This window comes from Rousettus aegyptiacus, unplaced genomic scaffold (assembly GCF_014176215.1).
Source record: "Rousettus aegyptiacus isolate mRouAeg1 unplaced genomic scaffold, mRouAeg1.p scaffold_m13_p_1, whole genome shotgun sequence".
In the NCBI taxonomy this organism is placed as follows: domain Eukaryota; kingdom Metazoa; phylum Chordata; class Mammalia; order Chiroptera; family Pteropodidae; genus Rousettus; species Rousettus aegyptiacus.
This window is the reverse complement of record NW_023416284.1, coordinates 145,280,829-145,308,228: the sequence shown is the minus strand read 5'-3', so window position 1 is coordinate 145,308,228 and position 27,400 is coordinate 145,280,829. Positions and strand designations below refer to the sequence as shown.

The following is a 27,400-nucleotide window of genomic DNA, read 5'->3' as shown; positions in this document are numbered from 1 at the left end:
AACAACAAGCGAAAGTGTACATGGGGTGTACAGGTTGGGAATTGAGTTTCAAGGCATTGAAAACCAAATAATTCAGAATTAGTGTCTCAAAATCCAGAAATAGAAGGCAGCCTCGCCTCCCCAGTGTAATATAGGAATCTAGTGTCTGAATAGTGTGTCTTTCATTGGGAAGAGCCTCAAAATACTGATAGGTCTTTTGCTCCTTCTTTCATTTCTTCAATTATTTCTCTCTCATTTCCTCCCTAATTGTAAGCATTCTGACTATAATGTCCACCACTCTCCTGGTATAACGCTCTGTCTAGATGTAGCCTTCTCCCCACCTCCCCCTACTGAGAGTTATGACAGCTTACCCCAAATCTAGTCCTAATTCTCTCGAGACCACGAATTTTATTTGCTTTCTGTTTGCCCCCCTTTTTTTCTCTTTCCCCTCTCTAGCCTTCTTTATGATGATTTCAATATATTTTAGAAATCCATTTTAATTTTCTGTTAGCTTTTTAGATATACTTCCATGCATTACTTTTTAGTGGTTGCTCTCAAATTACGTATATACATCCTTAGCTTTTCAAACTCTACTTAGAGTCAGTTATTATTCCATGTGATGTTACAGAACCATTGTGACTGTTTAAGTCCATTTACCCTCACCCCCCTTCTGCCAGCATCCTTTATGCTCTAGTTGTCATGTATTTTGCAACCAAATACATTATAAACTCCACAAGAAAAAAAATTATAGTTTTTGTTTTAAAGAGTCGCATGTATTTTAAATACATTAAGAGAAAAGTATATCTTCTTTTATATTTATCCAAATATTGACTATTTCTGATGTTCTTCATTCATTCCTCTGGTATAATAGGATTTAGAGGGATAGGAACTATGTGGTTACCTGAATTGCTTTCCTATGTTTTTCTCTGGCTCCTTTCAAGATTTTTTTTCCCTGTATTTTTGCTTTTCAATTGTATGCCTACATGTTATTTTCTTCATATTTCTCTAGTTTGTTTCACAAAGCTTTTTTAATCAGTATATTTATGTCTTTCATTAAATTTGGGAAAACCTTGGACATAATTTCTTCAGATATTTTTTCTGACTCATTTGCTCTCTGTCTTTTTCTGAAAACCAATTACACATAGGTCAAATATTTCACTATTATATTCTACACATCTCTGGAGCTGTCAATTTTTTCTATTTTTTCTCTCTTTAAGTTGGGTAGTTTCTATTGATCTGCCTTCAAATTCAGATTTTTCCCTCTGTCATCTCCATTCTACCATTAAGCCCACCCAATATTTATTTCAAATATTATAATTTTTAGTTCTAAAACTTTTGTTTGTTTTTTTCAAAATCTTTTTTATTTCCTCCTGGAATTTCCTATCTTTTATTATAAGTGCATTTTACTTTTCCTCATTAATCACAATGGTAATAACTGCTTTAAAGTTTTCATTTGGTAACTCTAACAGATAGATTGGGAATTTGATGATTATCCTTCTTTATGAGAATAGATCACATCTCATGATCCTGCTTTCAGATTATATCCCAAAATTATTAATATTATGTTGTGAAGATTCTGGATTCTGTTACATAACTCCAGGGAGGGCTGATGTTTTTGTGTTAGCAGGTAATTAACTTGATAAGACTAAACCTGCAAACTCCGTCATGCCGGCAATTGGTGGCAGTTCAGCTTATACTGTTCTCAAACAGTACACATATACATGGTTTAGAGATTAGACAGAGATTCAGATCATCTTTACAAATGGAATTTGGTGTTTCCTTCTCTGGCTCTCTCACTCTCCAGTACCCTGCTTGTGGCTCCTTCCCCCAGTAGCTCCAGCTGGAAGGACAGCAACCTTTCTACCAGAAGTTTAGTCATCCTTTGCCACCACCACACTAAGGGAAGCTGCCCTCGGAACAAATGCAAAAAAATCAGAGAACTCACCCTAAGCCAATTGCTTTCTCCAAATTTTCAAAATCTGCCTTTGTTCAGTCTTCTAGTGCCCTTCAAGTAAATGAGAGAGAATGAGAGAGAGAGAGAGAGAGAGAGAGAGAGAGAGAGAGAGAGAGAGAGAGAGAGAGTTTCATTCATGGTTTATGGTTATGGTTATTATTAGAGGCTAAATGAACTTATTCCTTTATACCAGAGGCACATCTCTGAAGCCATGAATTTTAGAACATGCATCTCCACATAAGGACCAAAAGATGCTATATGTTAGGAGGGAAGAAAGCGCTGTTGCAAAAGATCAAATTGCCATTTACAGAAAAACGAAATCTTTTTTCCCTAAGAATAATTAACTTGTGGTTCTCTTAAATGATCTGCTGTGAAGATTTTTAAGATGTTACCCTTAAAAATTTTCAACATTGTACTGAAGTAACAAACATCGTACTGAAGCCAAAGCAATATAATAAGAGCAAGAAATAGCATACATGTTGAAAAATAAGAAAACTCATTATTTTGATATACTTTATCTAGACAGTCTGAGAGGTTAATGCAAAAAAAAAAATTATTTAAGATTCCTGCCACCAGTTTCTCACAGAACAGTGACATTTGCCCCATGAAGAAAAAATGGTAAATAATTGCTAAAGTAGTTAAATAATCTACCTGGAAGATGCTAGGTGCCAAAGGATGTTGATCAATGCCCTTCATGATTTGGGGTTAGATCCAGCCTGCCTATCTCTTCTCATCTTCACATTTTAAATGAAAGAATAATACAACCTACTCTACCCTGATACCCAGAGTTTGCAGTTGCTCTGAATTAATCAACTTAGTCCTTCATTCATAAAAATAAAGGGACAACCAAGAATTACCATATACTTGAAGAAAATTATCAGCACAAAGCAGAACCAAAATGAACAAACAGAACAATTAACTCAAACAAATAAACAATACAAGAATCATTAAACATTTTAAAAATTCCAGTTTCCCTTAGAAATTCAAGAACTTTTATCCATGAAACAAAAACAGGCTGCTGTGAAAAACCAGAGAACAAAAAAGAAGCTGATAGAAAGTTGCAGCCCCTCTGTTACTATTTGTGGCTGTGGTGAATAAGGGTTATGTAGTTAAATATAGCAGGTTATGTTTATTGGATTTCTGTTTTCAAAATCAATCAAATGCTGTTTGGTTTCAATTTTTAGAATCACTTTCTACATGAAGTACTAAATACCTGTCTACAGTGACAAGACAGATATGTAATAGTATTGGAGACAAAAATCTAGGAACTAAAGACAGGGAAAAGTGGAACAAAGAGTAAGGACATCCTCTGGAATTGTGGGGAATCAAAACATACGTCTAAAAATGCTAACTCAATAAATAGAGATTTGGAGATAATATTTAACATTATAGGCATTCAAAGCAGAAATAAGAATTAAAAATATGACTAAAACTAGGGAATAGGCGAAAGAGAAAAAAAAGAGAAATAAAGTAAGTTTGGTGAATTTCTCATCATCACTAGCAGGAAAGAGAAATCAAAAATCACAAAAGTCCAAAGTGGCTACCTTTTACTGTTAGTTTTGTTACTTCCTAAACTGGTTTCTATAGAACAACAACAAAACCCTCACATTTAAAAAATATATAAGAATGGCTAAATAAAGATAATGAAATACATGTCACGATACGGAAATAAATTTAAATATATTGCTAAATTATCTTTAAAGCATGTTGTAGAAAATTTAAAAATCTCATTGATATTTTAAAATAAAATAAAATTGTGTGTGTGTATAAACATCTAGAAGAATCCTAATCAAATTGTTAACCCAAATCATTTTCATATGGGACACTAGAAAAGAGATGAGAATGTGAATAAAGACTTTTTAACCTATATAATACTGCATAATTTTATCTTTATAGCAAAACTGAATTTATTTTAAAACTTATATAGTTTAATATTTTTAAGTTAAGAAACAAGTTGGAAGAGCCACTAAGCAGAGCCAGAAAGGTGAACACAAGTTCATCTGGAACTAAGATGTCCCCATTTGTAATGTGAACTCATTTTACCATACTTTCAGTGATCCTTAGAAAATCTCAGGATAAAAAATTGTCAAAATATGACGAAAATTAAAAAGGATTAAAAGGACCAAATTGTTTCAAAATTCAAATAAAATAGAACCAGAACTGAGAAACACTGTCTCATTGCCAAGCTCCTTTGCTAGAGAGGAGTCTAAGCACAAAGCAAGAATGAGGCCTTCTTATCTTCTTGTCTTCCTCCCTGCAGCTTATAGTTCACATCCTGACCCCAGAACTTTTTAAAGGAACCAGGCTCTAATCAGTTAGATTAGAAAAATTCTAATCTAAGCTAATCAGAATATTGCAGGCAAGAGATAATGAGATAGAGCCAGAAGAGAGAAAGAGCAATTGGTTATATATTGGTTTTATAAACTATATAAATGTCTAACCAATGTACTGTATACTTGAAACTAATAATAAAATAAAATTTAAAAAAAAAAAGAGAGATAATGAGAAAGCACACAGTGGAGTAGGACTGAAAAAGGGGGGGTTTCTAGCATTGTTTCAGATGACAGTCCTTAAAAACTGGATGTGCAGAGATGGGGCCGAGGAGTCAAGAGAACTTTTAGTTTTCCGGCTGGAAAGCCATGCTCTGAGATAAGGAATACTTCAGGGAGAAGAATGCGGAGGCAATGCAAGAGGATCAATATTATAGGGTTCAGTTTTATGCCAACTGAACTATATAACACTTAACGCCTATACGATACCACTTAGTATCAGTATCCTATCACAGTCTTTAATAATCACTTTTGTATCATTCTTGTTTCCTCAGATAGGCTGTAACCTCCTAGAGGGCCTACACTGTTCTATTCATACAGTGTTTTATATAAAGTAACAGTAATAACTATAATAGCAATAATAGCTATCATTTGCATGCTCACTATGTGCTGGACACTTTTTAAAGGGATTTACATGTATTAACTTATTTAATATTCCCAACAACCTTGTGAGGTAGATAGTTTTCTTATTCCTATTTTACAGTTGAGGAACTAGATCCTGCCTAAGCTAACAAAGCTAATGAGTGCTTTATACTCTTTGAGTTGCATTAAATATTTTTACTGAAGAACATCAAAAACATGTAACATTCTGACAACCATAGACATAAATAGCATTTAATAGCTTATTTATTTATTTATTTATTTATTTATTTATTTATTTATGGGGTCACTATGGTGTCAGAGTCCGAAGGTATTAAATTTCCGGGTGCCTGATATTTAAAATGTTATTATGTTATTAGATGAATGTTGCCATGCCATATCAACTAAAATCCAGTTATTAAAAATATTCCAGATGATTAGTTAGCAGTGTCATTTGTGACCTATTTTATAAGTGAAAGGGAATATTTTCTCCCTTAGGTTGTTAGAGAAGATGAGGAAATTAGTGAAGAAGAACCTGAAGATGATGATGATGATATTGACAACATCCTTGAAGATGAATTTCCAAAAGATGAAGAAGTGATGAGCGAGGAAGATGAAGAACAGGAAGCTGATGCACTTGAACGCTTGAGAGGTGAACTGGGAGAAAAATTTGAAGCAGATATAAGTAATTTACAAATAATACAGGTCATTACTTTTCTTTCATTTTTCATAATTTGAAAAGTGACATTTGAGAATGAAACAAAGGAAATTTGGTTTATACTTTGGTTTCTTTTTAACATTTCAAAAGAAATGTGTATCTTAGGGCTATATTCCCTTTTGTCAGCACCACTTACAATTATGAAAACAAGTTACTAAATCAAGGGCAGCATGGAAGCCACATAGCGCCAAAGATTTTAGCTGCCGACATGCAGTCACTAGGAAACTGAAAAATATTTGTGTTCTAGACTGATGTAGTCAGTCACCAGCAATGTCTATATGCCTTGTCTGAATACTACCAGCCTTCTTCCCACTAAAATTATTTGCTTTTATGATTTTTCCCCTCAGGAAGAATTTGAGAAATGTTTAATACCAGTAATTATTATTAATGGAGCTCGGAAACTTCACATTGTACAATATATGTTGAATAAGAAACTGAAACCACTGGTGGAGAATCGCGCAAGCATTTTTGAGAAATGTTATCCAATATCATTACACCTTGCCCAGAAAATGCTCAACTTTACTTATAAACATATAAGCACGTTTGGCTACTGGGACCCTGTAAAGGTACTGTCAGCAAATGTAGCTGAAAGCCATGTTCTTTCTTTTATTTCTTTTTTCTTTAACTTTGTAGCAGAAGCAGACAGTAGTGAAAATATTTTTAAGCTAAACATCTAGAGAGCTGAGCTCTGATACTAATTTGCTATCTTTTCTTACCAAGTATAAAACAGAGCGGACATTGCCACCCCATCCCTGAGTTTCTTCTTATCCTCAGCATTTACTCCCCACCATGAATGCCACTCCAGCCTAAGAATGATGATGTTGACAATACCATTGAATGGTGACAACTGTCCTGTTGTAGCTCTGGGGGAGGAGTAATATACCATACTGTTTCACATCTACTTTTTTGAATCCAAGGATGGCTGATGCTTGGCCATCTTATACTATAAAAAAAGATATTCAAACCTAGCATTAGTTAATTACCCAGTTCTCATCATCACCAATGCAATGATGTGGGACCATTCCTTCCCTACATTTTAAGCTGCCCCTTCGGTGTATTTTTCCCTTTCGTGGCTGCCGCTGATGTTCATGTGAGTGGGATTTTGTCTGTATAAAACTGTAGAAGAGAAGCCAATGAGATTTGTCCTACCAGTATATCCTAAAAAAATAACCCAGGACCCCACTTGTCTACTCTAGCTACTGTAATAGAATACCACAAACTGGGTGGCTTAAACAATAGAAATTTATTTTGTCACAGTTCGGGAGGCTGCAAGTCCAAGACCAAGGTACCAGTGGGATGGTTTTCTGGTGAGGCCTCTCTTCCTAACTTAAAGACAACCACTTCTCAGTGTGCCCTCACGTGGCCTTTCCTCTGTGCTCATGCACACCTGGTTCTCTTCCTTTTCTTATAAGGACACCAGTCCTCTTGGATTAGGGCCTCACTCTTCTGACTCATTTAACCTTAATTTCCTCCTTAAAGACCTATCTCCAAATACAGTCACTCAGGGTGTTAGGGTTTTAATCTATGAATTTCGAGGAGCACATTTTCATTCATAACACCACCTTAGGAATAGACCTGCTTGTAAAGATAAATTGTCCTGTGAATATATTCAAACAACTTCACATTCCTTGGCAAAAACATTCCGTATACACTAAAGACATTAGAAAGGAAATAGAGTCTATAGCCATACCACCCCGAACATGCCTGATCTTGTCTGATCTTGGGAGCTAAGCAGGGTCAGGCCTGGTTAGTACTTGGATGGGAGAAAGGAAATAGAACAACTATAATTGTCATGAACTAAAAGTCATTTTAAAAAGGTAACGTGGGTATAAAATAATTTATTCTTTTTACACAGTTTTTAATATCAATATTTGATTATAATTTTCTTATCTATAAGAAAAATTTTCTTATTGTACAAATTGTTGTTTTTCAGATGTGTTTTGGGGAAATGCTATATAAAGTAAAGCTAACTTACAAATTTAATTGTATATGTATTGCAGCTAAGCGAAGGAGAGATAACCAAGCCAATTGAAAATACAGAGAATGCAGTTTATCCTGTAATCCATCGTCAGTATATTTATTTTTTGTCTAGTAAGCACACTAAAGAAAAATTTATGAAGAACCCAATCAAATATATCCGCCAACCCAAACCTAAGCCCACTGTGCCCATTCGGATTGCAATTGTGGGTCCTCCAAGATCTGGGAAAACTACAGGTAAGTGTGTGTTTGCCTTTGTCACCTATAAGCATAAATGAATCTCCTGAAAAGTAGTGCCACTTCTCTAGGAAACCAACTACCAAAACTGACTTTAAAAGAGATAGAAAACCTAAAAAGGCCAATAACCATGGAAGAGTAGACATTCAAAAATATAGCCCCACTCCAAAGCGGCCCAGGACAAATAGTTTTGGAGGAAAATTATAGCAAACTTTCAAAGGGTTAAAAGTTTAAGAGTTACTTCCAGTGTTTTTATAAGCTTTCAGAGCAAGGGAAAAGGCAGTAAGCTTCTGAATTTATTTATTTATTTATTTATTTATTTATTTATTTATTTATATTAATGAATATAATCCATATAATTCAAAAGGTATAAAGAATACCAGTTCATTTTTAAATTAGCATAACCCTGATATCAAAACCTGACAAAAAGAATACAAGAAATTATAAAATAATATTATTTACATACATAATCAAATTCGCATAAAATTATTTCTAAAGATTTTATAACTATAATCTGTATTAATAAAGAATAAAAATCCATTATCTTAATTATTGCTGAAAAGGCATTTGGTAAATATATTCCTGTAATGTTTGAATTTTATATAACTTTGGAGTGTGTGTAGTTTTTTATAAAGGCAAATAGTCCAACAATAGACTGGTGTAGTATTTCAAGATGACATGAAAACATGAACAGTGTTTGGTTGCAACGAGATTAGAAAAGAAAGGACAAATAAAGGAGATATTTTAAAGGAAAACAACAGGGCTTAATGACTGAATAGAAAATGGAGGGAAGAGATGGGAAGTCAAGATTAATCTGTCACCAGGAATAATAAAGGGGAGTTTTGTATTTCACCTCTTTAGATAAAAAGTTTGTTTTATCCATTTAAACTTCTTACTATGACAACTCTGTAATAGTCGTGTTCTATATGCTCACAAAGATAATGATATTTCCCAAAGCAAAGCAGAAAGAATATTGACATTTAAAGTAAGATCCCACGACCACGGCAAAAAGTGAAAATGAGAGAAGACAAGATGATCCAATTTCTCATTTCTTTATTGAAAGAGAGGTTAATTTGCTTAATTATTATTAGAACTTTAAAAAAGTAGATCTGACTCCAAGATTTGTGGCAAAGTTGAGATTAAGGGTTCTGCTGCTCTCTCAGGGGCTTCCCTTCTGAGTGACCCTGACTACGGCCAGGGAATCTGCATTCCCATGGGATTGGACGGGCTCTCTTTCTCAATGTTCTCTACACACTGCCAGTCTCCAGACAATGGTGAGGCAGGGTATGTAGACCCCAACAGAGCACACCCACATTTAATACTGGTTACTTCAAGCCATTGCTTGGTCTCATTTAAGAGAAGCAGAGGCCAATACAAGTTCTCTTTCTACCAATGGCAGCATCTACGTGATCTTGGATAAATCATTCCATTGAATTGGGCTTCAGTTCTCTGATCTAAAAAATCGACATTATAATATTCATTCTACCCATCTGATAGAATAGTTGAAAATATCAAATAAAATCACAGAAGAAAAATTGCCTCACAAAGTTGTAAATTACTATTAAAATGTCAGATATGCCATTATTATTCTAAAAAAAAAAAAATTTGTTTCCTAGAGGATTAACTGAGTTATTTTGGACATAGTACCGAATATTAACAGTACACATCGGATGCCTTGGATAGCTGTCAAAAATTTTTCTACTTCCTGCAGAAGGAAGAAAAAATTTAAATATTGGTTCAGTTATGAAAAAAAAAGCTCACTGAGTTGGCTCATTACCCAGACCCATGAACCACTTACCTGAAGTACTAATAATGATTGCCCTTTTGACAATATTCAGTAAAATGTAGCAATTTTAACTTCAAAATTTCTTTGAGGAATATGAAGATGAGTTTCCTACTGATATCAATTAACCAGAATCTGAAACTAAGGTTAACTGATGAATTTTTGAAATGGAGTAAGTTTAAAGTTATAATGTTTTTCAGTTGCCCACAAATTTTCAAGTGAATATGGCTTAAAGTGTTTGTCAATAGGAGAAGCTTTGCGTTACATATTAACCAACCAACCAAACACTGAGCTGGCACTTATGTTAAACTGGCATCTTCATAAAGGAATGATAGCACCTGATGAACTGGCTATTAAAGCCTTAGAAATATCTCTGATGGAAAGTATATGTAATACTGCAGGGTAAGTGGGTGCAGGGGGGTGGAGGGAGGGTTAGCTCTTCTAAGCAATTATTCACTGGAATTCAAAACACTTATCTTAAAAAAAAAAGGTTTAAAGCTCTTGTAAAGAGTATGATATGCTTCTCAAACTTTGGGCACCTATGTGGTGACATACTTTAATTTTCTGTCAAGCTAAAACTTGTCTTGAACACTCACATGCCAGAAAAGCAAGGAGGCAGCTTTACTCCCTGCAGCAAACCCCTGAGTTGTCCAGAAGTCTCCAGGCTTACCAAGTAGGCCGGTGTGACTTTCACAGCCCAGTAGAGCTTCTCACTGCCCTGTGGAGTGATGGAATGGCTCTTCCCTGGCCCCCAGATGGTAGTGGTCCAGTGTAGATATTCTCTCACTGGCCCTTCTAACTGCAGAAGTAGCAGTACCCCAACCTTAATGCCACATCTATACAGGAGAGCTCTGTGTTTGAGCTCTCTCTTTAATTTACACTCCTCTCCTCAACCATTGCTCCCCTGGCACAGCCACTGGTCACACCTAGTAGTAAAATCTAGTGAAACGTAAGGGTCTGCTCGAAAGCCGAGATCATTGACCTAGAATCCCCACGATTTACTCAAGGTTGTTTTATATTAGGAGACTCCTCGTTCTTCCCCGCTACTGGGAATACCAGGACAGTGACTGCCCGTTCACTGTCCTGTTAAAAAACAGCAGCAGCAGCACCCCCATACCTTCTCTATAGGTTTGCCTGTCTGTCTTAACTTCCAGTCCTCTAGGCCATGGAACTTAGACCTAGTTAGTGCCTAGAGACTTGGCTGAAGGGCATCCTGCGACTTACCCAAAATTAGGCCTTCTCGATGACCATCAGCCAGTATACCCAGCTCGTTCCTACCTCAGAATGAGTTTCCTGACTTTAGGGGCCTCTCCTCTCAGAATTTGCAGATAGCCTTTATTCCTCCTCTCCATTTGATAGTTAACACTCTTATTATCTCGGAGTGTTGGACTAACTTAAATTCTCCATTATTCCTGCTCAGAGGCATGATGGGTCCCGATGGAATGATTCTCTTCCAGATAGTATAAGGCTTTTCTCACCAGCTTCCTATTTCTCCTTCCACATCCCAGCCTCCTCAATTAAATAACACAATATTCAAGTCATTATGCATATTCTCTCTCAAATCTTGCCAAAACCTAGCTCTCTGGTGCTAAATGCACAAATTCAGAGCTGTGTCCATATATATGCTGCCCTATTCCTGGATCTTGGACTGACAGAAATTAAAAATGTAGAGATAAAGAGGACAAAGCACAAAGAAGATAAATCAAGTTATATAAGGAAGAGCATAGGGCTTCTCCAAAAGAAACAGATTAGTTCTGGAAGACAGAAAGGAAGGTGGGAGTGGAAAGAAATGTGGCATTTTTATTTCCCTGTCTCTCCTTCCTAGTGTTGTCATCGATGGGTACCCAGTAACGGGGTATCAGATGAGTCTCCTGGAAGCCAGGTCGATCATCCCCATGGCCATCTTCGAGTTGGATGTGCCTTCCAAGGAAATTTTCAGAAGATTGCTTCTGGAAAAAAAAAAGGAACAAAGGTAATGAATGTGATGAAAACAATAATAAAGGAATGAACTTTAATCATCCAGAAAAAAGTATGTTTTAAACAGCTTTTGCAATTCTTCTTCTGTTTCTCTATTAGCTTGCCTTATCCATTACACAACAGCACACAGATTATAGCTGTCAGGAATTCAAAGTACCACAAAAACATTGTTGAGATTAAGCAATATTATCAAGAACAACATCAGAACTGGTATGTGATTGATGGATTTCACAGCAAATGGTGGGTGTGGAATGAAGTCAGTAAGCACGTTCAAATGGTGAATAAATATGTGCAGATATACCTGGAAAAAATACAAGCAGGTAAGAAAATGTTTACCTATTAAAAGAGAATAAAACATAAATTTAAAGTCTACTCATGCCTGGCTCATTCACTGTGAACATTTTCCCCACAATTTAATCAGTATTTTAAATATATAGTACTATCTAATTGTGGGCAGGTATGTTTGTTCTAATAAATGACTGCTGCTGCTCAAGCTATCGTTTATTGAGTGCTTGCATGAACCTAGCACATAAAAATAATGCATGGTCTCTCACTAGAAGAGTTTATAGTGTTTGGAATGCCATGTAAGAAGCTAGTTTCAAGAATGGTAGTTAGATGAGGGCAGTGGTCTGTGGAATGGCACTTGGCAAAATTTTGTTTCAGAATCTAGAATTAAATTTTACTCTTTACATTCATTATGGTATAATATAAATGTTGAGTCTATAAAAATTAAACTTGAGCACAAAATGTCTTTTAATCCATATTTGGAATCCATGAAAAAAAATGTTTGATTATATACTCCTATAAGTTTCTTGATTTTTCTCCAAAAATACACACAATAGAAGAAAAGTTATCTATGTCTGATATCTTTAAAAGGAGTGATGGCTTCAAAGAATTTATCTGTAGGGGTCTCACAGACATCTGTTTAATGACTGTGTTAAACTTTGGAAACTATAGAGGAGCTATAATAAGGTATGAGAGAGCAACGTGGCTAAGAGAGTCTTGAATAAGGAAAAATGCAGCGAGGTTTCCAAAAATGATTGCATCATTGAATCTTGTCTTATTTCATTATTTGAGCATAACCAGTATCTCTGGTTCCTGTTTGTCTTCAGATGGGGAATTTGTTTTCACCTGAGTAGTATAAGGCATGAAGATAAGAATGCAAGGGAAGAATTGAATTTTTAGAAACCTACTCCCAATAAGTTTTAGATAGTATCATCACAGTAGTGAAACATTCCACAGCAGACTTTGAAAGCAAAAATTGTGCCTCGTTTATTTTTCTGCTACCATATTTCACCCTCCCTGCCTTAGATTGGGTTCCCTAAAAAAAGGCACAAGATGAAAAGTTGTGTGCAGAAGCTTCATCAGGAAGTAGTCTCAGTAGAGTTGCCAGATTTAGACAATAAAAAATACAGGATTCCCAGTTAAATTTGAATTTCAGATAAACAACAAATAATTTTTTTAGTCTTAAGTATGTCCCAAATATTGCCTGAGGGCATACTGTATTTTATCTGACAACTCTAATCAGGAGATAGCCCTGTGGGGAAATGAGGACAGTAGAATTGGGAGGAGGAAGAAACTAACCTACTGTGTAGTGGAAATGGAAACCTCAATAGAGCCTATGAATAGGGAGCACTGGAGCTGGGATGGATTTTCAGTTTTTCTCAAATTGGGGAGAGAGACCAAGCTTTATATCCTCTTGTTAGCCTGTCATTGACCATAAGTCATTCTGAGAGAGCATATAACCTGTGACAGAGGGGCAATTTCCAGTGCAACTCTGAGACCCCCAATGCCAGTGTTCTCAGCAGCTGGAGGATGGGTACGTGTGCCCTGAGGGGGAATCAGGATGGGGCACCATGGTATCCACGGCATTACTCCAGGTATACCTGCCTCTCTGCCTTGTATTGGGGAAAAAACTCTTAAACTTGTCCATTGTAGGAACTTGGGCTCTTTCTTTTTAAAATACTCATTAGGATAAACCTAATTACTTTTGGATAAATGTTTTTTCCCTTCTCTTGGGTGGCTTCTGGGGACAGGGGAGATTTTTGTCAGTAACATCATGTCAGCAAACTTGAATAAGTTTCCCAAATCTATCCATAGGAAAATTAAAAATATGTAGCAGATTTATATGTGTATGAGTGGGTATGTATATATGCACATACATATATGTGTGTATAGATATATATTGTTTATAACATATATAGAGTGGGTTTGTAACAGCTAAGAATTAAAAACAACCAAATTATTCATCAACAGATAGGTGGCTAAGTAAGCTATATGTATATTTATACAATGGAATACTGTGCACAATTAAAAATAATTAGGTAAATTGTATGGAAAGATGTCGAAGACCATAACTGATAAAAACAAGTTGCAGAATGTTTACAATATAGTGGCATAAGCATACCATATGCAAAAAAACACATGTGTACATGCAAATGTCTAGAGAAAGTCTGAAAAGGATACAAACTCTACAGTGATTACCTCTCAGGAGGAATTGCGAGGATGGAGGTGTGAAGGGAAACTAACTTTTTACTTTATTGTTTGGAATTTTAAATGTGTATGCATTTATGGAGGGCTTGTGCAATTGAAGTTATTTTAATTTTTAAAATTATGCTTTCTATGAAAACATAGAATAAGAGTTAATGTTATTAATAGGAAAAGCTGCCTGCATTGACAAGTTATGCATCACACCTCAAGAACTGAACTCTCGCCTGGGCGAATTCAGACAGTTCTGCCCTGTCAGCCTAGCAGAATCATATGAATTAGTTGATTGCTCTGTGACTGAGTCCTTGGAATTTGCAGCAGAGTTCAGAGGGCACTATTATAAAATGAGTTCTCAGGAAAAAATGAACGTAAGTCTGTTCCTAACTCCAAATATTTACTAAGGAAAGAAAATGCCTATCTCAGAATTCATCAAATAAGAGGGGGTGGGTGCAGCTGGGAACACCCAGGAACTGGGGGCCAGGAGCCCCATTAATGGAACCTGTGTCTCGGGACCAATAAGGAAACTGAGTGGCCAGTCCTGAGACTGCATTCCATAACATATTTTGTCACAAAGTAGAAGTTCAGGGTCAGTGATAGGCCCTTAGCCTGAGGCAGCTTAACAGGTAGGGTGACCCAGTGGTGAGCCCCACCACTGGAGGGGATGCTCAGCATCAGGGCTCAGCCCACAGGAGGACATCCAGGGAATTCAGCTTTAAGGATGCAGAAGGGAAGTCGAAGTCAGTAGAAATGATGTAATGTCTTGCGTGCTTTAAAATTTTTTTCTATCACTAGAATTCCCAGTATACTTTATAGTTCTATTTAATGGAAAAGAATATAGGTTTGCTCCGATATCCTAATGGCCATAATTTGATGATATAAAAAGATTGGTGGTGATAAACTAATCGTATCCCTCTGAACATTTTATTTTCCTTTGAAGAATTAGAATTTTTTGAGCACTTTATTAAGGAGACATGTATTTCTTCCTGCTTATTTAAATGATACTCGAAGAAGTTTAAGTTTAAAACCGGAAGTGAGGTTAGAGATCAAAAATCTGTCCTGCCCTCTCCACTTTACAGTGGTAACTAAAGCCGGAGAAGTAAACTCACCTGCCAAAAGGCACCTAATTAATTATACTTCAGGACAGGAAGACAAGTGGGCAGGTGACTGTGTCCTCTCCAGTGCCTGGCACATAATAGGAGCTCAACAAATATTTTTTTGTATGAATGAGGTGAGTGAGTGAGTGAATGAGAGAGATTAGGAGAGACTTTAAATGAAATCACTTGCGAGTACTAATCTAAGGGACTTCCAGCCAGAGAAGGAGTTGTTGTGGTGCTGAAGGCTGCTCTCAAACCTTGCTACTGAAAATGAAAAGAGTAGCTGGAGGGCCTCGGTGGGTTTTTGATTGGCGTGGTATCCTTTTTTAAATAGTCGTCACTGTAATCCCTTTTTCACAGAAATTTTTGGAGAACCCAGAATTATATGTGCCTCCATTGGCACCTCATCCACTCCCATCTGCTGACATGATCCCCAAAAGGCTGACCCTGTCAGAGCTGAAGAAACGATTCCCTAAGTGTGCTGAGCTCCAGGGCTACTGTCCGGTGACCTACCAGGATGGAAAGCAAAGGCAAGTCGTCACCCTCATGGAAGTGCAGGACGATGTCTCTACTCGGAATAAGTGGTTCATGTAACAATCTTAATATTTTTGGCCAAAAGGTCACTATTGTTTAACTGGAAAATATCCTGTTTCTTCCTTGAGTTGCATAGGTAGTAAAAGCAAACATTTTGACATTTTAATTTACACAGTACTGCATTTTAATTATAAAACAGATTTTTTTTTTGTCTTTCAGATATGAAGCCCTAGTACCTGGTAACATTAAATATGCCTTAGAATATCGTGATCGTATATATATTTGTGAGAGTAGTGAAAAACTCCAGAAATTTTTGAGGTGAGATCACTCGTTAAGTCACAAATATTTTTTGAATATTTTCTATGTTCAACGTACCATGCTGGGATATATATGTGTATGTCTACACACATATGCATATATATACACATATATACACACACATATGTGCATACATGTGTATATATACACACATATGTGATGGTGAACAAGGATTAGTCCCTGTTGTTCCAAAGCCTAAAGCTCTGAGGTAAAATAGACTTGAAATACCTAAAAAACAAACAAACAAACACAGAATGTGATGGAGTTTAGGGTGGGGAAATGACAAGAGTTCTGGGAAAGTGTAGTCCAAAAGTCTAACTGGATTGTGTGTTGGGCTAAGACCTGAATGAGGAGGGAGAATTGGCTAGATAAAGGGGAAAAGGGACAGGTTCAAAGCAGAGGGACCTAAAAACAAACCCGGCCCAGGAAACCTCTAAAGTGCAAGAAATTCAGCATGGCTAGGTGTGATGTGGAGTGGGAAAGGAGCAGGAGGTGAGGCTCGAGGTAATGAGCAGGGCCAGAGTGTGGAAGGTCAAGTAAAATCACCATAAATCATTTGGACTTGATCCAAAGGGCAGTATGAATACATTGACTTGGTTTTGAGTATTATAATCAAATTTGCTTTGGAGAGAGACCGTCGCTGGAGTGTTGATAATGGATTGGAGGCAGGAATACCTACCAGTTATGAGGCTATTGGAGTAATCCTGTCCAAAATAATACAGCACATTTGAGGTCACTTATGAAGAACAGTGTGAGAAAAGCAGCAGCCTTAGGAGAAGGCCTGAAAAACACCAACAAATGAAAATCAAGAGAAAGGCTTGCAAGGGAGAATGAAAAAGAAGAACCCACAGAGAGGTGAAAGGAGAGCCAGAAGAAGGAGGCTTCAGGAGGTGAAGGGAGAGAATTTCTAGAAAGTGTGGTCAAGAGGTTTAAGTGCTGCTTAGACATCAAGCAAGATATGATTTGAAAAGTGTGTCAGATTTAGGTTATAACAAGTCACTGGTGATCTTGGCAAGACCGGCTTCAGTTGAGTGAGGTGAGTGGAAGCCAATTACAGAGTGCCAAGGAGTGAATGCAAGGTGATGAAATTAAGACCTTACCTGTAGTCCACAGGTTACAGTCACAGATGCTTATAGCATCAAGAAGGTGAAGTACATGGGAGAAGCAGGTTGGATGAGAAACAACAGGAAGTGGTGGGGATTGCTGCAAACTGGACCACGCATGCCCCGGCGAAGGGGGGAACAGCCGTTACTCTACTACTGCCAGACGTTCCTGTTTTACACAAGTTGGAAACCTTTTTTTTTTTTTTTAACTTTTCTAATTGTTTTACATTTGTGACTGATTAAAAAAAATTTTTAAAGTACTGTATGAATCAAGTCACATCTGCAGATGGAATTTGTACAGTAGTCTGTGATCTCTAGTGAAGCTCATTGTTTGAAGAAGTTTAACTGTAAAAAGAGAAAACATTAGTTGCCAGAAGAGATAGAAGGTTGAAGGAGTGAAAGTGATTTTTCTTCTTCTTTTTTTTTTTTTTCCAATGGGGGAAGAAGTATGAGCGTGTTTAAAGCAGATGCATGGGAATTATCCCAAGCATGGGAAGGAAATGCCAGAGGTGAGAGGAAGAGAAAAATTGCTATAGTAAGATACCTAGAGGGAGGGTGGAGTGGGGATCCAAAGCATGGGCCGAGACCAATCTCAGATGGGAGGTAAGCTCTGGCATGAAAAGAGAAGACTGTCTATGTGCCTTTGCTGGTGATAAGTCGCCGAGAAAGTTCCATTTTGATGTCTTCTCTTCCATAGCATGGCATCTGTGCAGGGAGTTATTTGAGAAAGTTAGAAGTCTGAAGAGAATAAAGAAAATGTTTTATAGTTCCAGTGAAGAATAAGAAAATTGAGAATAGGTGAGCAGGGCTAGGGATCCAAGAGAAGATGGTGATCATGAATTTCTAGGAGACTGTGTCTTTCCACTTGTATCATTTTCTGCAGTGGAGAAAAACAGGTAATGAACTTTATCTTCTAGTTGTCTCTTGTATAGCTACATCCCTGTATAGACACAATGAGTATATGAGTATATTTGTGCACAAACGTCTAATGAACTTTGTGTTCTTAGGTTGCCATTGAAATACTGGAATCAGAAACTTCCACACAAACTTCCCCCCTTAAAGGAACCGATATACCTTACTAGTCTTCCTTTGCCTGGATACCTGGAACAGGTTCAGTTACATGATTTTCTATGTATATGTATTAGAAGAATACAACAATCTCTTCTTTAACAATAATTTTATTTTGATAATGATGACATTCAAGGCAGAGTTTTCTGATCTTAAGCTGCAAATCCGCTTTTAGCCTGTTTTGTTTGTGAGTGGTTGGAAAAATAAGATGTGCGGACAGCCCCTGCTTTTCCAAATACCTGTTCTGAAGTGAAGAGAATGTAAACTGTCATAAAATTATTTACATTTGACTTGTAATTTGGTTCTTATTTTGAATCTCAGTGTCTGTAAAACGTTTTCTTAATTGGAAATGTAGAGATTCAGTCTCTGAGAGGTTTATTCCCTAGTTACAAGAACTGAGTTACAGTGTCATTACAACTGAACCACCAAACCCATATTTTGCCCCAAATCCCAATGAAGCGATCTACTGCAGTCACAGTTTATATATCTAAAAATAACTCTCTTTAAATGTGGGAAACTTTTTAGTAAGCAACCACTATTTTTAATTTTATAAAATAAATGTCCAGGGTACAATTTCATACCTTTCTCACAAATTCTTAATCACTTTGTTTTTTTCAACTTGCCTAGATGTTTGGCCTTTAGTCTGGTTTAATATCAAAATGTAAGATGAGACTCACCCAGAAAGGGGTATTCTCGTAAAGGCCAAGTTTTATCCAGAGGGCTTCACACCTTTTTTGCCTGCTCAGGGCTCCAAATCTTGACTGCACTGATAACTGTGGTCCCTGGAAGTCCTTGTCAGATAGTAGGAGACAATCTGCCCAGTTATGAGCAATGGAAAAAGAGATAGGCAACACAAAATCCAATATCCCCTTCTTTCTTTTTTTAAGTTTTTATGGTATGTCAAATATATAAAAACAGAATTGTGTAATGAAACCCAAGTATCCATCACCTAGCTGGCACTAAGCCAATTGACAATTTTCATTTTTCCTAATCAAATATATTTTGTCTTTCTTTCCTGTTGGCCACGTGGTCATCTGACCATCTTTGTAAGCCTCATTCCCAATTCCAGGAGGCTATGTGAGACAAAGAATAGCCTCTTTATCTATTTGCCATTAACAAAAGAAATCAAACTCAAATATACACGATTGTTCCCTACCCACAGGGTATCGCAACTTCTCTAATTAAAGCAATGAATGCAGCAGGATGCTTAAAGCCCAAATTTCCTTTCTTAAGTGTAAAGAGATCTGCGCTACTCTATGTAGCATTTCATCTAAAAGGTATGTCTTTTTTATAATATACTACTCAGAAGTAATTTAACATTAATTGTGGCATATGTAATAAACAGGATTGTTGAGCTAGGTTGGGCTTTTGAATGGTATGGGGGTGTGCAAAACTGAATTTCTAGTTTTTAAAGCAGTATTCTGAGTAATAAAGTCAGCTTTCTATAAACCATGCCATAAAGGAAGGTGAAAAGGCAATTATGATCTAAAATAGAATAACCCCCAATATTTGGGATTTGGATATATTCTCAGCTCAATCACACACATAGTTCTCTTTCTCTGTAATTTAATGATTCACTAACCTAACAGAAAACATTCATAGTACTATGAAATTTTCTACAGCCTTTAATCCCAAAGGTTCTGAATACACAAGAAAAAAGTATAAGAAGAAGATGGAGCAGTTTATGGAGAGATGTGAACTCATCACGTACCTGGGTGCCAAGATGACCAGAAAATATAAGGAACCTCAGTTTAGAGCCATTGACTTTGATCATAAGTTAGAGACCTTTCTCTCTCTTAGAAATATAGACCCAGTTAATGAATAGTTTCTTGGGTAATTACAACCAGAATCTCAAGAATTATGTGAGAGGCATGGAAGGAAATAGATTGAAACTCTGGCCTTCTCTGATATATTTTTCCCTCCTGAATTATGTATCATGGCTGCCAGACCTCAAATAGACTCAAAGCTCTGTCATCCAGGAAGGAGTATTCTTCTATAAACACGTTTTAATATAATTTTAATGTCTATTGCTCTTTGTCTAAACTTCAGTGTTTCAGCAAAATGGTTATTCCATTTAGAATTCCATTTATAATATTTAGTTAACTTGTTTTACTTAATAAACCTATTGTTCATTTTCCCTTTTAACATTTTCAGTAGAAAAGCCAGTCTCTATTAAAGAAAATTACTCAGTAAATGTTAGAAAGCTTCAAGAAGCAAAATTAACATTGATATAAATAAAACAGAAATATCAATTTCACTTTCAAAATAAGGAATTGTTTATAAATTTCATGAACATAAGCCACTTTATCATTTTCCCAACAAAATAAATGGATTTTGAGATAACTAAATTGTGGCCTCTTTTCTTTTTCTTCAGTATTCTAGGAAATGTGTTTTATATATTATTTTATTATTAGAAATCACCTGGAACTTTGAGAAAGATGAAATCTGGAGTCTTATATGACATTTTCAAGATGTATATGCTAGAAGAAAAGTTACTAAATTGAATTTGAGTGAGATTTTTAAAATAAGATTATCAATTTTTCAGCAGCAGCAGGAGCAATATAAGAAATCTAGAATGTGAAGTAGCAAGATTGGCTCTTTAAAAAATAAAATATAAAACCCATGTAACCTTAGATAAATATAAATTTCTCTGAGCCTTTGTGTTTTAATCTCTAAAAGGAGTGATTTAGCTCTTTTTTCCAGCTTTATTAAGGCATAATTCACAAATAAAATAATATGTACCTAAAGTAGATAACATGATAATTTTGATTTAGGTATACATTGTGAGATATTTACCAGAATTAAGTTAACACATTCATCACCTCACATAGTTACCTTGTGTTTATAGGTCTGTGCATATGTGTGTGTGTGCGTGTGTGTGTATGTGTGGTACGTAGTGAGAATGCTTCAGAACCACTCTGTTAGGAAATTTCAAGTATATAGTACAATATTATTAACTATAGTCACCATGATGTACATTAGATCCTCAGAATTTATTCCCCTTATAACTGAAAGTTTATACCATTTCATGAATATCTCCCCATTTTTCACACATCACACCCCCAGCCCCTAGCAACCACAATTCTACTCTGCATTCTACCCTATTCTATTTGACCTTATTATTATTATTTTTTTTTTTACTCCACATGCAAGTTGTTGGGAAGGAAGAAACTTTACCCTCAAGGTTCTTTCAGCTGGTTTAATGAATCTACATGAGATGGATTAACAAGAGAAAATAGCCAAATTTAATTACATATGTGTGTATGGGAACCCCACATACATAAGAGAGTCAGAGACCCCACATACATGAGAGGTTCAGAGACAGAGAGTTAAAATGAGATATATATGTCAGTTTGAGCTAAGAATGAGGGGCTTCAGAGGAGAAGAAGGATAATAAGAAAAATAGATAATCTGAATAGACTTAGTTCTATGAAGAAATTGAATCAATAAATAGTAACTTTCCAAAATAGGAAGCATTGGGTCCAGATGGGTTCACCAATGAAATCTACCGAACATTTAAGGAAGAAATTATATCGGTTTTCTACAATCTCTTTCAGAAGACAGATGCAGAGGGAATACTTCTCAATTCATTCTATGAGGCCAGCGTTATCCTAATACCAAAGCTGACATAGACATTACAAAAAAATTACAAAACAATATTTCTCATGAACACAGATGTAAAATCTTCAACAAAAATATTAGCAAGTTGAATCCCACAAGTATTAAAAGAATTATACACCAAACCAAGTGGGATTTATCCAAGGTATGCACGTCTTGTTCAACATTCAAAAATCAATTAATGTAATCCATCACATAAACAAGTTAAAGAAGAAAAATCACACAGTCATATCAATAGATGTAGAAAAAGCATTTGACAAAATCCAACACCTATTTATGATAAAAACTCTCAGTGAACTAGGAAAAAGGATAATTTCTTCAGCTTGATAAAGAACATTTATAAAAACTTACAGCTTATGTCATATCTAATGGTGAGAAACTAGAAAATATTCCACTAAGATCAGATAATAAGACAAGAATGTTCCTTCTCACGGCTGTCTTGTAACTGGAAGCCCTAGCTAATGCAATAAGACAATAAAAGAAAATAAAAGCATAGTATACTGATTGGGAAAGAATAAAACCGTCTTTGTTTGCAGATGACATGACTGTCTATGTAGAAAATCCAAAAAAATCAACAAAAACCCTCCTGGAATTAATAATTGATTATAGCACAGTTGCAGGATACAAAGTTCATATATAAAAGTCAATTGCTTTAATAAATGCCAACAATAAACAAGTAGAATTTGAAATTAAAAGAACAATACCAGTTATGTTAGCACGCAAATAAAATAAATACGTAGGGATAAATCTTAACAGAATATGTCCAATATCTATGTGAGGAAAAATACAAAACGAATGAAATTGAAAAACTAAATAAATGGAAATATATTCTATGTTCATGGATAGGGAGATTCAATATTGTCAGTTCTTCCCAACTTGATCTATATATTCAGTGCAATCTCAATCAAAATCCCATAAGCTATTTTGTAGATATACACAAACTAATTCTAAAGTTTATTCAGAGAGGCAAAAGACCCAGAATAGCCAACATAATATTGAAGGAAAAGGACAAAGTCAGAAAATGGACACTACCTGATTTCAAGACCTACTATAAACCTACTGTAATTGAACTGGTAAAAGAAGAGACCCCAGAAATATACTCACATAAATATAGTCAAATGATCTTTAACGAAGGAGAAAATGTAATACAATGGAGCAAATCTTTTCGACAAATAATGCTGGAACAACTGGACATCCACATGCAAAACAATGAATCTAGACACAGACCTTATACCCTTCAGAAAAGTTAACTCAAAATGGACCAAAGATCAAAATGTAAAGTGCAACGTTATAAAGCTCCTGGAAGATAACACAGGAGATGACTTTCAATATGGCAATGACTTTTTAGATACCACACAAAAGACATGATCCATGAAATAAATAAATGATAAGCTGGACTTTGCTAAAATGAAAAACTTTTGCTCTGCAAAAGACACTGTCAAGATAAAGCGAAGATAAACCACAGACTGGGAGAAAATACTTGCAAAAGACATATCTGGTAAAGGACTATTATTCAAAATATACAAAGAATTCTTACAATTCAAATAACCCACGCAAAAATAGGCAAAACAGCTAAACAGACACTTCACTAAAGAAGGTAGGCAGATGGAAAGTAAACATATGAAAAAATACTCCACATAATATATCCTTAGGGAAATGCAAATTAAAACAACAATGAGATACCACGTCATACCTATTAGAATGGCCAAAATCCAAAACACCAGAATCCTCAAATGCCGGTAAGGATGTGGAACAACTGGAACTCTGATTCATTGCTGGTTGGAATGCAAAATAGTACAGTTGCTTTAAAAGATACTTTGACAGTTTTTTATAAACTAAAAATCCTCTAACCAAATGATCCATCAATAATACTCCTTGGTAATTACCCAAATGAGTTGAAACTTATGTCCACACAAAAACCTGCACAAAGATACTTATAGCAGCTCTACTCATAATTGCCAAAACTTGGAAGCAACCAAGATGTCTTTCATTAGGTGAATGGATAATTAAACTGTGATACATCCAGACAATAAAATATTATACGTCTCTACAAAGAAATGAACTATCAAGCCACAAAAAGACATGGAGGAACCTTAAATGCATATTACTAAGTAAAAGAAGTCAATGTGAAAGGCTACATACTGTATGATTTCAACTATATGACATTCTGGGAAAAACAAAACTATAGAGAGAGTAAAAAGATTAGTAGTTTCCAAGGGGTAGCAGGGAAAGAGGGATAAATAGGTAGAGCACAGAGTATTTTTAGGGCAGTGAAGGTATTCTGTATGATACTGTAATGGTGGCCACATCATTACACATTTGTCTGAATCCATACCATAGCACGTATGACACCAAGACCTAATGTAAACTATGGATTTTGGGTGATGATGATGTGTCAGTGTAGGTTCATGAATTGTAATAAATGTATCTCTCTGATGCTGAAAGTTGGCAGTGGGGGAGGTTGTGCATGCGTGGGGAAAGAGGTATGTGGGAACTCTCCGTACTTTTGCTTAATTTTGCTGTAAACATAATATTTTAAATGGAAAAATAGGTAAGTTTTGAAAATAGACCACTGAAGACTCTGGCTTCCCAGTTGCTGTTGAGAAGTTAGCCATAAGTGTAACTGGCTTTCTTTTAGAGGTAAGTAATATTTTCTTTCTACATTCTTTTACGATCTCTTTATCTTTAATTTTCTGCAGTTTGATTACAATATATCCAGCTATGGATTTCTTTTGTTTAGTCTTATAGGAATTTGTTATGCTTCCCAAATCTGTAGACTTTTGTTTTGTACCAGTTCTGGAAAATTCTCATTATTACTTTTAAATATTTGTTTCTCTCTCATTCTTACTAGTCTTTGCATCTGAAATTTTAATTACGTTATATGATAAATCATTTTCATTCTGTTTTTCCTATCTCTCAACATTCCTTCCACACTTTCCATCTCTTTATTTTAAACTAACTTTCTGAGCAATTTCTTCAGATTTATCTTTTAAATCATAAATTCTCTCAACTGTTTAACCTATCTGTGGAGTTTTTATATGTGGTTATGTATACAATTTACTACAATGTTATTCATTGATTTTTAAATTTCACTGATTACATTTTAATTTCCAGAAGGATTTTGTGGTGAATAGTTTTTAAAATTCTGATGTGTCACAAATTTTCAGGGGAGACTTTACCTCTCACGTGGAGCCAAGGCCAAGAAAGACACGGTTTCTCGCTATCTCCCTCTGACAGCAGGCAGATTTTTTTTTTTTTTTCTGAACTACCCTGTCATGGGGATTGTAGCCCTTCCAAAGAACTTGACTTCTGTGAGAGAATCTGTATTTCCACTCCCTACTTCACACACACCAAAGGCTTTGTCTACTGATCCCAGTTTACCCATTAAAACTTAAGCCTTGAGGCCCCGGTTTCATAAAATGCCCCTAGGATTTCCATGGCTCAATGGTTAGCTTACTAGTCTGAGTTTAATTCTATTTTTTGGCACCTTGTATTTTCTTTAATTTCCTATAAATTCAGGTATGCATTTTCTGTTATCATTTCTAACTATCTTGCAGTGAAAAGTTTTTCACATTTCTCACTTCCCATATTGTCAGAATCTCCTTTCCAATGAGAGTTGTCAGATAAACCACAAAATGCTCAGTTGAATTTAAATTTCAGATAATCATATCAATTTTTTAAAAATGTAAGAATGCCCCATGATATATTATTCATTGTATATCTGAAATTCAAATTTTACCAGATGTCCTGTGTTTTTATTTGCAAAATCTGGCCACCTTCCCTCCAAATCCATCTCTTGTCATTTTTCTCTTCATTTACTATGCTCCAGCCACACAGGCCTTTCTTCCCTCAAAATATACTAAGGTCATTTCCAGTCTCAGAGCCTTTATACTTTCTTTCCCCTTGCCTGGAACATTCTTATTCCAGATCTTCACACGGCTGGTTCCATAGCATTTAGCTCTCAGCTCAAATGTAACCCTATCTTGATTTCACTTTCCCTGTCAGTCTCCATCATCACTCCCTATAAAGCTTAAGACTTCATGAAATTATATTATTTACTTATATTTTTGTGCTTTCTCCCCAGAAAAGACAAGAATGCAAGCTTCATGAAGGTAAGGACCTTTTTAGTTGCTATATTCCTGGCACTTGACAGTGCCTGGCACTTAGGAGGCACTAAATAAATAGTGTTGGACGAATGATCGGCACCCCAAACTCTTCTCTGCAAGATTTAAAATTATGAAGATGTATTGAAGGTAAACTAGCTGGCCTTGACCAAAAACAACAACAAATATTTCAAGAAAAGTCAACATGGTTCCTAAACAATTGCCTTGCAGAGAGGGCTAGTTGCTGCTGCAAGAAGCCGATGCAGAAAATCCTCCAGGCCCAGCCCCCCCCCCCCTTCCCGCAAAGCTTGTCCTCAAGTGAGCAATGGCTGAAAGAGGAAGTAGGAGTACCTGGATTAACTCAACACTGAGTTTCTTCACCTGTCAGACTGAAGCTCTGTGGAGGACCTGTGTTTTTACTGCAATTCTTGTGTCAGTGAGACACCACAGAGCAGGCAACTCCTCAGGTTGACTTCTTTTCCTGCTGGTGTGTAGAAGTCTGGCAGAACCCCCTCATCCCACTTGGACTCCTACAAATCCTGGGGTTTAGAGGTAATTCAAGAAAAGGGGTAGAAGCTAATTTTAACAAAAACAAGTGAAATTTTAAAAGAGCCAGGCTGGTAACTATACCTCTAGTTTTTATTTGAAAATCTTGGAGGCAATAGATGGCAGGTTGGGGATCTGGGTGTGTACTGGGGGTATAAATTATAAGCAGTTAGGTATTGGTGAAGCATAAATTGAAAGAGGAAAATGCTCAAACAGTTGGAGAGACAAATAGGAGGGGACTGGATTTGGGCTGGGCTCTTAGGCCATATCAAAAAGCTTGGTCTTTATCAAGAGGGCACATGGGAGCCACTATAGATTCTAAGCAGGGGAGCAACACCAGTCTCTGGATATGATTTGTACTTAGAGAGATCTTCTGTATTCCTGTGTAGTGGCAGGAACAACACTGCAACTAAGACTAGTTAGAAACCTGTAATAGTCTATTGAAGAAAGATGATGAAAATATGAATAATAATTGTAATCGTATCAGAGAGGAATTAAAACAGGCACTTACTAACCTCATTACATACTTATTCTTGTTTACCCCACAGCAACCCAACCTAGTTGGCTCTAGTTTTAACATCTCCATTTTACAGGTAAGGTAAGCAAAGTAAGAGGATAACTTGCCCAAGATCACCCAGTACCCAGATCTGCCTGACTAGAGAGCTGTCTTCACTTTCTTGGACTAAGGTATTTGAAGTGGGGAGGAAATGAGAAGGCAGATGTGAAAACCATTTAGGAAGCAAATTATTATTATTATTATTATTATTATTAGCATTAGATGATGATGATGTAAAAGGAGCAGAAGCAGAATGTGAAAGATTTCATTCTTTCGTCACACATTCGAGACCTTAACGGGAGCTTCGGTGTCCGGGGTGACAGGATATAAACTTTCACAATCGCAGAGTGACAAGTACCTTCTCGTCCGCCTTGCCCAATTTCCTGCAAACTCTAGACCTGCCGGGGCTCTCCTGGCGGCACCGCGCGGGACCTCCGGC

The 27,400-nt window shown here is 36.1% G+C and overlaps 1 protein-coding gene and 1 long non-coding RNA gene across 12 annotated transcripts in view; one reads left to right on the top strand and one right to left on the bottom strand.

The window, feature by feature from the left end:
* Positions 1–20,506, top strand: part of AK9 (adenylate kinase 9) — a 98,592-nt gene extending 78,086 nt beyond the window's left edge. For 4 of the 11 annotated variants that reach the window (XM_016135466.2, XM_016135463.2, XM_016135467.2 and 1 more), the window contains 12 exons: positions 5,341–5,547; positions 5,908–6,126; positions 7,561–7,774; positions 9,758–9,959; positions 11,383–11,529; positions 11,634–11,854; positions 14,193–14,389; positions 15,476–15,645; positions 15,869–15,967; positions 18,078–18,180; positions 19,301–19,415; positions 19,761–20,475. In XM_016135466.2, coding sequence (XP_015990952.2) covers positions 5,341–5,547; positions 5,908–6,126; positions 7,561–7,774; positions 9,758–9,959; positions 11,383–11,529; positions 11,634–11,854; positions 14,193–14,389; positions 15,476–15,645; positions 15,869–15,967; positions 18,078–18,180; positions 19,301–19,415; positions 19,761–19,963 — 2,097 coding nt within the window. In that variant the 3' untranslated portion in view covers positions 19,964–20,475. Of the gene's footprint in view, positions 1–5,340; positions 5,548–5,907; positions 6,127–7,560; positions 7,775–8,937; positions 9,312–9,757; positions 9,960–11,382; positions 11,530–11,633; positions 11,855–14,192; positions 14,390–15,475; positions 15,646–15,868; positions 15,968–17,073; positions 17,253–17,514; positions 17,580–18,077; positions 18,182–19,300; positions 19,416–19,760 lie in introns of those variants that run through there. The other 7 variants (XR_004950876.1, XM_016135462.2, XM_016135464.2 and 4 more) reach the window with 7 other exon arrangements.
* Positions 11,412–27,390, bottom strand: LOC107505362. Its single transcript, XR_001595696.2, has 4 exons — positions 27,320–27,390; positions 26,211–26,398; positions 23,450–23,531; positions 11,412–11,506 (listed from the first exon to the last, which is right to left on the bottom strand). It is a non-coding gene; the product is annotated as an uncharacterized LOC107505362 (long non-coding RNA).
* Positions 27,391–27,400: the final 10 nt, after the last annotated feature.